We start from the raw sequence: 13593 nt of genomic DNA on the forward strand, positions 1-13593 counted from the left end.
GAGAAGTTGAGTAGCACAGGAGATCTATCTGCTTACCGGTCACTTGGGGTTCAACCCCGTCCTCAGATATAACTCCAGGTTAGATATTTGTCTCCAGTGCTCAGCAGTTGCCAAAGATGGGAAAGCAGGTGCTGTAGGTCAGGGCTGAGAGATGGCATCAGAGTACAGGGGGACGGGGACTGGAATGGCTGGGGATGAGAGAGTGCTGCGGGTCAAGAGCCGGAAGGGCATTAATAGCAGAGCACAGGGCAGGGCTGGAATAGCAGGAGTCCTGTGGGTCAGGGTGCACTGGCAGAAGTGTGAGGAGAGAGGAGTGAGCAGTACGTGCTTTTTTTAAACACTAGCCATAATATAAATTACCTGGAAAAAACTAAAAAGGGAATCCCAACTTCCTGAAAACCTCTGACCATCCCAGGTGGACATTACAGATTGAAAGAGAGTGTCGGTAACCTGTAGAGAGGGCTGGGGCTGTGGGAGTGGGGCATGTCTGGGGAGGTGGCACAAGGGCACCTGGCACCAGCCAGGCCCTTGCTGAGGAGGGCTTGTTGTGTGCTCATCAACTTGCTTTGTGTAGCAGCTTTCCCTGTGAAACCGTAACTCTGTCTCTCCTTTCTCCCTCCCTGCGTCTCTTCTGTTCTGTCTGCCTAACACCCCTAACGCCCCCTGCTGGCTGTCTGCACCCCTCTGCGCTGTAAGTAGCTGCCTTTGCTGTGTTCTCCTGACTGACCCCTGGCATGTTACTGGGGAGCTCTGAGCACTCTTAGCTGGCTAGGCCTTGAGGTTGAGTTTGGCACCGTCTCTCTCAGCTCACCATAGCCAAGGTGGCAGCAATCCTGCAGGGGTGCCCTCTGCCCCTCGCGTGCTTGCTGAGGAAGAGACTAGCTCTGAAGAGGCTGCCATTTTGTTTTCTTAATGGTGGAGCAGGAGTCTCCATTTGCCTTGTTGCCTGAAGCCAACCTAGAGTCCTTTTGTGCAGGGAGGAGACCCCATTCCACTGCTGCTGTGGGTCATAGCTCTTCAGCACAGGAGCCATGGGCCTGTATTCATGGCTCTAACTAGAGCCAACGACATTGTGCTTGGGACTTTCCTCCCACACACACACAACCCATCACATCCCCTCCTCAGCCTGGTACTTGCCAAAGTCACCTCCCCCCATCCCTTCAAACATGCCCTCTGGGAAGCACACTCCTTCCCTCTGCCCTGTCCCAAGGGTGTGCTCCTTGCCTCTGGATCTCTGCTCAGGCTCCCAGGTCCCCATGGCACTTTTACTGCCTTTTTCTGGTGATGACATTGCATTTCTGAGCGAGGTTACCTCGGGAGGGAGGAGCGGCTGATCTCAGTAGCCCTTGTGTTTTCCTGCTTCCTTGGTTGATGCAGTAGGAAAATTGTTGGTTAAAGAGGAAGAGCAAGAAATTAGGACCAGCCAACATCATAGTGGGCTCTGGATCAGCACCATACTGGCGGCTACCGTGTAACTCAGCCTGGCAGCCAAAGGCTCTGCATCATGATGTCATGGCATTTGCACCTCAGCGCCTTGGACTCGGAGCAAGATGCAAGGCTGGCATGGAGTGCACGGGACAGAGCCCTTACAATCAGAGTGCTTGGCAACCTATTCCGACCCATTTTGTACAGAGCAGCTGTTTGCAACTGAGCTTGGGGCTTGGTGCTAGGAGCTACAAGGTTCTGTTCCCAGTTCTACCACTGCCCTGCTGTGTGACCTTAACTTCTCCTCTCTGTTCCCCCACTTCACCATCTGTAGAATGGGGGCGATGATACCGACCTCCCGGCGGTGCGAGGTGTGATCAGTTAACGTTTGTCCAGCACTTTGATCATGGACTATTACCAATCAAGACAGGAGACCTCAAGCCACTGGGGAGAGTGGAGCAGGGGGATGTGCCACGCCCGCAGCTGGATCTCCAGGTCTGGTGGATGACCCATCAGCCTCAGCCAGCTTGCTACCTCCATTGGTTGCCCTTTACTTGGAGGACATATCTGGCCCCTCAGGCTTTGGAGAGAAGCACCGCCATAACTGTTATCTCCAAACTGAAGCCTGCTGGGAGGGTTCCGCTTACTGGAGCTGGGAGGCACTTGATTGTTCTGTGTGGGACGGCCATGGTCACACTGACAGCATCTCCTCCAGAGCTTGGGTCTTCTTCCTAAATCTTGTGCTCTGTTGCTTTTGCAGACAATCCACCGGCAGCTACAAAAAGCAAAACCAGCGAAGACATTGCACAGTCCTCCAAATACAGCCCAGCCTACTCCCCGGACCCATACTACCACTCCGAGTCCGAGTACTGGCCTTTCCAAGGTTCGCCCAAAGGTAACGCAGGGAGCCAGACCTGTCCTGAGTGCGGCCAAGACCACGGGAAACCTAATAACAACCTCCTCATGTGTCATTTTCTGGGAGGTGTTGGCTTTGAGCCCTTATTCCCCAGAGAAGGCCTAGTGCTGAGGGCAGTTAAGTTAAATCGAGGGTAGGCATTGATGGAAGACTGTCATAAACCTAGTCCCAGATTTGGACCTTAGCGTCCAAAATATGGGGGTTAGCATGAAAACCTCCAAGCTTAGTTACCAGCTTGGACCTGGTAAAGCTGCCACCACCCAAAAAATTAGAGTGTTTTGGGGCACTCTGGTCCCCCCCAAAAACCTTCCCTGGGGACCCCAAGACCCAAATCCCTCGAGTCTCACAACAAAGGGAAATAAACCTTTTCCCTTCCCCCCTCCAGGTGTTCCTGGAGAGAGACACAGAAGCAAGCTCTGTGAATCTAAACAGAGGGACTCCACCCTCCCCGTTCCCAGTCCTGGAAAACAGAATTACTTCCCTCTTCACCCAGAGGGAATGCAAAGTCAGGCTAGTAAATCTAACACACACAGATTTCCCCCTGACTTCTTCCTCCCACCAGTTCCCTGGTGAGCTGCAGACTCAATTCCCTGGAGTTCCCCACTAAAGAAAAACTCCAACAGGTCTTAAAAGAAAGCTTTATATAAAAAGAAAGAAAAAATACATAAAAATGGTCTCTCTCTATTAAGGTGACAAATACAGGGTCATTTGCTTAAAAGAATATTGAATAAACAGCCTTATTCAAAAAGAATACAATTCAAAGCACTCCAGCAACTATAGACATGTAAATACAAAAGAAAAAACAATAACCCCTATTGTTTTTATGATCTCTGTACTCACAACTTGGAAACAGAAGATTAGAAATCAGGAAATAGAAATCACTTCTCATAGCCGAGAGAGCATACAGGCAGAAGACCCAGAACAAAGGACTCACACACAAACTTCCCTCCACCCAGAGTTGAAAAAATCCTGTTTCCTGATTGGTCCTCTGGTCAGGTGCTTCAGATACTTATTTCCAGGTGAAAGAGACGTTAACCCTTAGCTATCTGTTTATGACAAAGATGATGACACGTCTAGAACCCTGGACTGTCATCTGAAGTCCCCTCAGCCTTTGGGTGATTTGCCGTGCACATTCACCCTGGGGCCCATCGCTAGCAATCCTGCCTGGGTGTCTGCCTGCTGTTTGTATTTATCCATGTTGTGCATTTGACTGGGTCTCCCCCATCTCCTTGCAGTACCACGAGCCCGCAGATTCTCATCAGGGGGAGAAGAGGACGGATTTGACCGGGGGATGCACAAGGTGAGCGGCTGTTTCCATCCTTTCCCCACCTACCCACTGGCATCTCCTCTCAACTCCTTCCCTGAGAGAGAAATGCAACAGAGGAGATGAGAAGGGAGCTGGCAGCAAGGTTGGAGGCCACATGCCCTGGCAGGGATCATGGCAGAGAGCCAGGAAAGGCTGCCTTGGCCCAGTCTCCTTGTTCGGAGATCATAGCTGGAGTAAATCTGTGGCATGAGCCTTTTCCAGATGCTTCTGCCCCAGGAGTGGGTCTTGCGCCATCCACATACTGTGGGCCCCTCCGTTCCAGGCTCTGTCTGGCCTTCCCAGGGGAAGCCGATGCACTAAGCCACTCAGACCCACTTGTTCTTTGGTGCCTTCCTTTCCTTCATGGACTTTCCCCTCCCTTGTGCAGGCACCCGCAGACCTCTGACTTTGGCCAAGAACCCTCTGCTATGAAATGTGACCAAGGGGAGCGTGGAGTTGCCTTATGGGGCAGGTGTTGCTTGGGGAGAGGAAGGAGCCATTGTGATCACCAAGAGGCACCAAGCCCTCTTTGCTGGCTGGGTGCTGGGTTGGATGTGAGAACCACAGGGAGAGCTGGCCTTACCCCAGGAAAGTCCAGTGTTAGTGGCATTGTGTGCTGACACCGTGGCGGGGTAGTGCTGCCGCTGCTGGTTGGCAGAGAACGTCCCACCTGTGTCTGAAGTGTATTTCTTTCCATTTCCCCTCATGGGCCTAGATCCAGAGCAGCATCGGCAGGTTGATCCTGAAGGAAGAGATGAAGGCACGATCCAATTCTTACGCTGACCCCTGGACGCCACCTCGCAGCTCAGCCAGCAGCAGAGAGGCCCTGCACACAGCCGGCTATGAGAGCTCACTGAACGGCTGTAAGGAATGCCAAGAGCACCGTAGCAGCAGTGGGCAGGCTTCTTGGCTCACACAAAATGAAGAGCTTGTGGTTTCTATTTGGTTGGGAGCTGGCTGACATTTGGGTTGTGAATGAGATAAACAGACTTTCACCCCCGATGCCCAGATCTACACAGGCTGGATTAGATCCAGCCATGTGAGCGTAAAAGGATCCACGAGGCTGGCCAGCAGTCTCTTCCAGCAGGGGGCTGTTCTGTGGGCTGGGGGTGAAATGAGCTGGTGGGTCTCAGACTATGTGGCCACTTCACAAAAATCAGCCATTGGCTTTGCCATCTCTTCTTCCTGCCTCATACTGTGTTCTCACTTCTACTTCCATTACAAGGGCACAACCTGGCATGAGGTGTTGGCATGGTGGGGAAGGAAGGACATCTGAATCAGTGCCTTTCAACACGGCTGGAGAGGTTGGATGTTTGTAAGGGACATAGTTTGCCCCAAGAAATTAGTTTTGGACAGTTCGTTCCCCTGATGGCTGCATCAGGGAACCATCTGTCCTTTACACATGTGCCCCTAGGCAGCATGCTGGGCCCAGTGTTTGGGTCTGTGCTTCAGGTGTTTGGTGCTTGTGTTTGGTTTTTTGAATGCCTCAGGGAGCCAGAATAACATCATATCGTCTGTTAGGGTGTTTGAGTGCCTATGGTGGAGAAACCTTGAGGAGACCTGAGCTCGTGTTAGTTTGATCCCATAGCTATGTCCATGAGGCAAAGAAATGCCCATGACAAATGCAAAGATAAATACATCTCCTGAGATCATTGGGCTTGTCTGAGTTTCTCTGGGAACCCCACGTCATTGTGAGTTAGGGTTGCATGTCCCTAGGGCTGCCACACGGTCAGTCCCACCTTCATTTTCTGTGGACTGGGGAATTCAGATCTACAAAGGAATTACACACCTGCAATTGCACAGGCTGGTCACTAGATGGCACCATACACAACTTGCCAGCTCATCCTCTAGTTGGCCTCTTGGTTGGACTGAGATCCTCTGAAGGACTTTGCTGGCTGCTCTGGTTCTGATGCCCCTGCCTGCTATGGGGTCTCAGTAGTGCCAGTCTCTGAAAACAGGGATATTTCAGGGCAGCCTGGAGTCAAGTCCGTCAGGCACAGGGTAGGGAGAGGAGCCAGCCCATGCGCAAGCCCTGCCGCTCTGACTGAGATCCCATAATAGCATCAACTCTCGGGGGGAGGGAGCAGCAGAGGCAGAACCAGCTGCCACTGTGAACAAACAGGATAGCGGCTCTCCATATGACCAGAGTAACTGTGGCCTTAAAAGGATCTCTGAGCTGCCCAAGGCTGCAGTCTCCTCAAAGCTTTAGATGTGGTCTCCCCTCTGCAGATGGGCAGAGCCACCTCCCTCAGCCCCAGTGGCCAAGCCTGCAAGATGCTGCGGGAGCTGCTAATAGTGACATGGAGGATGGGCCCACCTGAATCCCTGCTCTCAGGCCTTTGCAGAGAGGGAGCATGTCTAGTGGTTACAGTAGGGATCTAGGCATCAGAAGCTCTGGGTTCTAGTCCCCACTCTGTCACTAACTTACTGTGTGACCCTTTCTCGCTCTGTGCCTCAGTTTCCACATCTGTAAAATGTAGGCTAATCCTTCTGGGGATGGGGCAGGGTTGCATTAATTTAAATGGAATAAAGGGCACCGAGAGTTAAAGGTGTTAACATGACCCGGTCTCTGTCCAACATTAAACAGTGTTAAACAAGGTTTGGTGTTTGGTATATAGAGACTTCAGTCAGCCTGTTTTGTGCCATGGTAAACACCATGTTAAAAATCCTTAGTAACCTGTTATTAAAGATACAGAAAAAGATGGAAAACTAGATAAAGCTTTTGAAATGTCAAGGATTAAATTAGGCTTCCATTTTAGCAACATCTCTCATTCCCTTTCAAAAAACCCCTTTGTTAGAGAGTCTCAGGTGTTATGGTAATAACTCCTTTTTAGGTAAAAGAGAAGAAGTTAGTTGAAATGGGCTGGAGCTGCCATTAAAGTCCAGTCTCATTTCCTGAGAAGACAGAACAAGACAAACACAAAAAGGGGAGAGAAAAGAACAGCAAAGATGGAAAATGCAGCTTCTGTCTCTGGTGCTGACTTTCACTTGTAACTTCTTTGCTGGAGACACACAGGCCCATCACATGGTCTTATCAACCAATCTGAGACCTGGCAAACTCGTACCAGCATTGCACTGTTTAGGGCATTGCTTTTAGCTGCCTCTTTCTGGTCAGAGGCTTACAGCATTGTTGCAAAATACATAGTCTTGCCCAGCTGAAAAGGAGAGGGTTAGGAAAGAGAAGAAATAAGGTGGGCAAGGAAGAGGACATATGCCTGGGGGAGAGAGAGAGAAAGTCTCACATCCCAGGCGGTATTTGGGATTTAGCTGGAACTGGTGGAAGTTGCGGTGTCATTTGGGTCCCTTTCTCTGGCCCAATCTGACAAGACATCTCTCAGAATTAGGACGAAGAAGGTCCAGGATCCCAGGATATGGTGGGTTGGCAGCTATGATGGTGAATCTCTCTCCAGCAGTTAATTTTTTCCCCAATGTCTCTTTCATTAGGACCCCAAAAGGCAGTGATGGATGGAATAGCCCATCCCTTCATTTTATCCATCAATTAGGCCTAGTTTCTGACACACCAATTTTGGTTCACTGATTTCTGGTTCCACACTTTTCTTGTTTATTGAGCATGAGCTTAACCCAGCCCTTGACTTAGATCAATAGGCCTTTGTGTGTGGACTCATTCAGTCTTTCTGTCTCCCTGGCATACCTGTTCCCCTCAAGAGCTGTTGTTACAGGTCATTGGGACCTTTTATAAACTTCCACTCGCTTGTTACGGCTGAGCTCACAGTCAGGGTAAGTCTGCAGACCCAGTTACCACAACAGGCAGGAAGCCTCAGCTCACCAATATTCATAAAGCACTTTGAGATGCTCACTTGGAAGGTGCTGTGAAGGGGAAGGGTAAATGCTGTGGAGATGAAAGCAGTGAGAGGGTGGGTGAGGTAGTGCTGGGAGAAGCAGAGAATGCTGTGAAGTGAGGTTGTCCCTGGCCGTGGAAGCAAGGTGAGGGATGCCAGTCTCTGCAAACCCAGATCCTCTTGCCTGGTAGAGCTTTTTATCACAGTAAATGCCTCTCTGCCTGTGCTGACTTCCTGCTTTGTCTCTCATTGCAGCTCCCCGGACACATTACCTCGCTGACAGTGGTATGTATATCTTTCCCCTCCCTTCCACTCTGTGCTCCTCCATCCGTGGGCCTTGTGAAAGTGGGGTAGGGAGGGGGGTTTTCACTGCAGGCAGAGAGGCCAGGGTGGCTTTTCCTTTAGGAGGGAGTGTGGTCTGGTCATTAGTGCATGGGAGTGGAAGTCAGGACTCTGGGGTTCCAGTCTCTGTTTTGCAGCTGATTTGCTGTCATCTTTGGTAAATCCTTTCTCTCTCAGGCTAGCTCTACACCACAGAGTTAGGTCAACATAAGACAACTGATGAAAGTGCCCTACTACATCAGCATCATAACTCCATCTCCATGAGAGGTGTAGGGCTTATGTTGGTGTAGTTAGGGTGACACAGGATCTGTGTAGACACTGAGTTCCTTACATGGGCTGTTGGCTGTCTTGTGGACTTCATGGCTTTGCTGGACCTGCTGCCAGGCCTGCCTGGGCTCTCAGCTCCACACAGGTCCCCGCTGGGATCCCTGCTGCCCACCAGGGTCCCAGCTCTCCTCTCCCTGCTGGGAGCATGGCAACTGACTGGACTGGATGTGGATCTCCCCACCGGAAGCAAGAAGCCCCAGGTGGCTTCCCCACTGCTCCCAGCTGGGAGTGGGAAGGTGAGAAGCCCCGGGCAGCTTCCCCTCTGCTCTTGGCTGGGAGTGGGGAGACAAGAAGCCCTGGGGGACAACTGGGCTCCCGGCTGGGACCTGCGTGGAACTGAGACCCTGGCTCACTGCCCGCTACACTGTCCCTCTTCAGTCAGTGGAAGTGCTCCTGGTGAGGACGTGCACCATCGACAGAAGAAGGGTAGTGTGGGCATCAGCCAACAAAGTAATTACTGCAGTGGCTCTATGTTGACATAAAATAGGTTGACTTAAGATTGTAGACATGCTCTGAGTCTGTTTCCCCCATGGAACATGATGATATTCCTATGTACCCAGCTCCTAGTGGGGATGGGAGGCCTCTTGCATTAGTGTCTGTCACCTCAGGTGGAGGGGCAGAGTGCATATTGCAAAGTCTTCTAGGTCCTGAAAGGCCCCTCCTAGCCTGCTGCTTGGGCCCAAGGTGACTCAGCACTCCGTGCTCTGAGTCTCCATCCTGGTCTCTCATTCCACAGGGAGACAGCCCACTCAGCAACTGGGAGCAGAATCCAAGAGTTCCAAGGGGCATCCAGCCCACAGCTGAGAGGGAGGTGACTGGGACAGGGGCCTGCCAGGGGAGACTTGGCAATATAAAGTGCAAAGGAACCCATCCCCAGCGTAACAGCCAAGGTGTCCAATGGACTCCTGCATTCACCTGCAGGGGGGCCAGCTGCAGCACTGTATTTCTCCTTTCTTTGATGCACCTGCCAAGGTTGTGGCTATAAGGGAGCTTTGTCACCTGGGCTAGACCCTGCAGACGTCCTCCTTCCTCTTCACAGTTAAACCTGGGCTGTGTTTGGGGACCAGATGCCTTGGCTTTAGCTCAGGAACTGAGGTTTTCCCAAGCACAAGAGACCAGTCCCTGCTCTTGGGATTATGCAGTTTGTTTTTCCTCTTTTCAGATCCCCTTATTTCGAAATCTGCATCCCTCCCTGCCTACAGAAGGAACGGGCTGCACAGGGTAAGTGTCACTGGCTACCCCAATCTGTCACGAGGTGGCGGTGTTTCAGAATGTTTCTCGTGGGCTCACAGGTCAGGTACATACACCTCCTGTGGAATGGGGAGGGGACAGTCCAGGGCACGATCCTCATGGCTATTGAAACCTCTTTGTGCCTGGGTTCAGAATCCTCACCCTGGGGTTCACGATACTCAGAATTGGGGGAGTTCTTTCTGGAGGTACATGCATTCCTGGAACAGAGGCAGCTTGGCCATAGCACCTGTCTCCAGGCGCTGCACCCTCTGCTAAGACACATCCAGAGATTCCCAGGTGTATTTGTGTGGAATCCAAGTAGAAACTAGAGATCAGAAAAGTCTCACCCACTTCTGGGAATCTAGGAATGGCAAGTGCCCTACCCTGAAAGTAAAATCTCTTCCAGATTCCTGGAATTCAGATGCAGGGAAACAGAATCTCTGCTTCAGAGTGTGGGGAGGTGTGTGCTTTCCAGAGTCATGACTTTGCTGTGTAACTTTGGGCAACAGGGACTTTAGAAATGGTCCCATGATTGATGCATAGGCTGGGAGTCAGGAGACCTGGGTGATATTCCTGACTCTGCCACTAACTCACTACGTGATCTTGGGCAAGTTATTTCACCTCCCCATGCCCCAGTTTCCCCATCTGTAAAATGAGGGGAATGATACTTACCTTGGGGTGGATTAATTATAACGTTTGTAAAATGTTTTGAGCTCCCCAGATGGAAGGTGTGATAGAAGGGCTGAGTATTTATCTAAACACCCCTGGTGCTGACCCCTCTGTGTGCTCATTTCTCCTGCAGCCCCCCAGTGCTGAACTCTTCCACTATGACAGCACAAACGCCGTCAATTGGGGGATGCGAGGTAAGCAGAGCACAGTTCCTGGGAAGCCTTAGCAGTCCTACAGTATGTGCTGCTAGAGCCTATGGCAATGTGCTTCAAAAGGACACTGCCATCCTGCTGAGGCCCAGAGTGGCCCTTCATATGGGAGTGAGAGCTTGTTAGGTATTCTCCTCCAGATCCTGCACAGCAGAGTCAGCTTTGGGCTCCGAACACGACAGCCTGCAAGGTCTGCACAAGAGACACTGTTTTGTGCTCTTGCCTAGAGCCCCCAGCTGGCCCTGTGGCAGCAGATATGGGACACCGTCGCATTGCTAATGATGTGTTTCAAAGCTGTGTTACTGATGGCCCCTGACACTGTAAACCTGAAAAAACAATCCATGTATTTGTCACCATTCCTGCTATTGCTTTTTGCATTTCTGCCAGCTTGGGATCAGTTTCTTGCTTTAGAAGCATAGAATATTAGGGTTGGAAGAGACCTCAGGAGGTCATCTAGTCCAATCACCTGCTCCAAGCAGGACTAACACCAACTAAATCATCCCAGCCAAGGCATTGTCAAGCTGGGCCCTAAAAACCTCTAAGGATGGAGAATCCACCACCTCCCTAGGTAACCCATTCCAGTGCTTCACCATCCTCCTAATGAAATAGTGTTTCCTAATATCCAAGCTAGACCTCCCACTCTGCAACTTGAGACCATTGCTTCTTGTTCTGTCACTATCCAGTTAGTTTTTCTTTCCCGTTCTCATTCCCTAGCAAATTCCTGCGGTGTTGGGGTTGCAAACCCAGTGGGGGAAGGGTTAAAGATAAGCCATAGCACTGTTTCCTTTGAAATGCAAAAATATTGTAATGAAACTATTCCTATGAATATTGGGCCCAGTTAATTTCTGCTTCAAGGGGCTGCAGTGGTGGTGGATCCATCGTCCAGGGAATTCTCATGACAGAGAGTTTCCCTCTGGCTGGCAGGGAGCCAGTATAACCAGGGGTAAGGGATAGCTCAGTGGTTTGAGCATTGGTCTGCTAAACCCCAGGTTGTGAGTTCAATCCTTGTGGGGGCCATTTAGGGAACTGAGATAAAAATCTCTCTGGGGATTGGTTCTGCTTTGAGCAGGGGGTTGGACTAGATGACCTCTTGAGGTCTCTTCCAACCCTGATATTCTATGACTTTGGGCTGCCCCAAGCATTTGAGGGGCATTTCATATCCGCTTCATTGAACAGTACTGTGCTGTGCCTATTCCTGCATACCTAGGGGCCATTAGCAGCAGGGTCAGGTTAGTTGGTGTAGACTCACCATTGCCCCCTCCTTTCTCCCTGCCCAGTCAGGGGCGGCTCCAGGCCCCAGCACGCCAAGCACGTGCTTGGGGCGGGGGATGCTCTGCCGGTCACTGGGAGGGCAGCAGACAGGGTGCCTTTGGCGGCATGCCTGCGGAGGATCTGCTGGTCCCACAGCTCTGGTAGACTCCCCCAGGCGTGCCTGCGGAGGGTCCACTGGTCCTGCAGCTCCACCGAAGCCGCAGAACCAGCAGACTCTCTGTGGGAAGTCGACCGGAGCCGCAGGACCAGCAACCAGCAGAGCACCCCCCGCGGCATGCCGCCATGCTTGGAGCGGCAAAATGTCTAGAGCCGCCCCTGTGCCCAGTGCTGAGTTCAGTCCCAGTGCAGGGATCACTCAGGCTCATGTTATGAAAAGCAACAAGTACCTTTTGGCCTAAAGCACCTGGCAGCGTCTCTCATAGCCCCCACCATGCTGCAGGCAGCTGTGCACCCTCCACTCCCATGAAGTCAGTGCTGGCGAAGGGCCCTGAGCACCCTGCAGGATCAGGCCCTGACTTCACCAGAGCTCTCAATGGAGCTGTGCTGAGCTGTCCTCAGTGTTGCTAGTGCCTCCCTTCCCTCTGAGCTGAGTTAGAAACAATGAGTGAGATTCCAGGAGCTGCGGGAGTGAGAGAGAGCAGCCTGCACAGTGTAACCCCACCCTCAGGCCAGCCCCCTGGGAGCAGCTGCCAGAGGCAGGACAGACAAGAGGAGAACACAGGTGGGGCAGTTTCGCCTGTGGGGAGTCGGGACTCTCGCCTGATGTCAAAGAGAAGGCTCGGAGGCTGCTGACTGACCTGTTTCTTGTCTCTTTCCTTCTCTTTCTCTCCTTACAGAATACAAGGTAAGACTCTCCTTGGAGTGGGGAACAGCTGCCGTCCAGTCAGTGATGCCATCTAATGTCCGAGTGCCACCAGAGCAGGGTCTTTGGAGATTGTCCCTCCATCTCCTGTGTCCTGGGCTGGTCTCCAGAGCCCATGTTTGAACTGAGGCCTTTTCAGACACCTTCCCTTCCCTCAGACATGCCCTGGCTTCACTTTCCCTCAATCCAGCCACCCTGTCCCTCTGGCTATTATCAGATCCAACAGAATGGGCTGCAGTTGAGCATGGTTTACGTACTGGGTATCTCAAAACACTTTGCCCAGCACCAGGTCGCATGCTGGGGGAAGAACTGATGAGGTGGGTGACCACAGCTGTCATGCTGGGCTCAGCACCAGCAGCTCCCATCCAGCTGTGGATGCTGAACCTATTAGATGGGGAGAGGGGATGTTGGGTAGGATGCTAGGTCATCGCCTACACCAATGTTTCTCAGACAGTGGGCCCTGACCCACCAGTGGGTCCCAAGAAGGTTTTAGCTGGGTCTCTACATCCAGAACCAGGTTAATGCATCACTGGGCACTGGACTAAGCAAACATTCATTTCTCCTGGCCTGGTGCAGAGGAGAGACCCTGGAGGGGTTGGGGAGATGGATTGTGAGCCTGTTCTGCACTCGCCCCACAGTGTTGGCTCCAGTCCCGCAGGGCTGGGCCTGGTTCCCCGCTCCAGGTTTTGCAACCTGGTGCATGGGGTTGCAGCACCACCAGCTGGACCGAACCCGAGTGGTGCTACAACCCTGTGTGCCAGGTCGCAACACCCAGAGCAGGGAACTGGTCCTAGCGTCATGGGACAGGAGCCACCACTGCAGGGGGAATGTGGGGCAGGCTTGTTCCCTGCCCCCAAGGCCTTTCCTCTACACTGCACCGGGGTTAGGGCTGAGGTGCCAGGGCAGAGGGTACATATACATAATGGTGGGTTGCAAAAAAACCCTAAATGCAGTTGGTGGGTTGCCTGAGTAAAAAGTTTGGGAACCACTGGCCTCTGTGACAGGCCAAGCAGTCTTCGCCTTCTGCCTGAAGATGGGCAGACGGGGAGCTGGGTTAGTGTCACCCCTCAGGGCTGTGGGGGTTGGGCCTGCACTTTTGTGGCCCCCGGGAAGCACCACCCCTGAGCCAAACAGAACAGGCCCAAGGACTAGCTGCTGTGTTGTTGCTGTGGGTTCCCTCTAGCTGTGCCCATCTGGACTGCTCCCTGGCTCACAGCTCAGAGAGCCCACCAACC

General features: G+C 52.2%; 1 protein-coding gene across 7 annotated transcripts in view; it reads left to right on the top strand.

Moving 5' to 3' along the window:
* ABLIM3 (actin binding LIM protein family member 3) overlaps positions 1-13593 on the top strand; it is a 113010-nt gene that overhangs the window by 96065 nt on the left and 3352 nt on the right. For 3 of the 7 annotated variants that reach the window (XM_050962659.1, XM_050962655.1, XM_050962656.1), the window contains 7 exons: positions 2186-2320; positions 3577-3641; positions 4363-4510; positions 7703-7732; positions 9279-9337; positions 10149-10209; positions 12333-12753. In XM_050962659.1, the coding sequence (XP_050818616.1) occupies positions 2186-2320; positions 3577-3641; positions 4363-4510; positions 7703-7732; positions 9279-9337; positions 10149-10209; positions 12333-12481 (647 nt within the window). In that variant the 3' untranslated portion in view covers positions 12482-12753. Of the gene's footprint in view, positions 1-2185; positions 2321-3576; positions 3642-4362; positions 4511-7702; positions 7733-9278; positions 9338-10148; positions 10210-12332; positions 12754-13593 lie in introns of those variants that run through there. The other 4 variants (XM_050962662.1, XM_050962658.1, XM_050962660.1 and 1 more) reach the window with 4 other exon arrangements.

This window comes from Gopherus flavomarginatus, chromosome 7, assembly GCF_025201925.1.
Source record: "Gopherus flavomarginatus isolate rGopFla2 chromosome 7, rGopFla2.mat.asm, whole genome shotgun sequence".
Classification (NCBI taxonomy): Eukaryota; Metazoa; Chordata; order Testudines; family Testudinidae; genus Gopherus; species Gopherus flavomarginatus.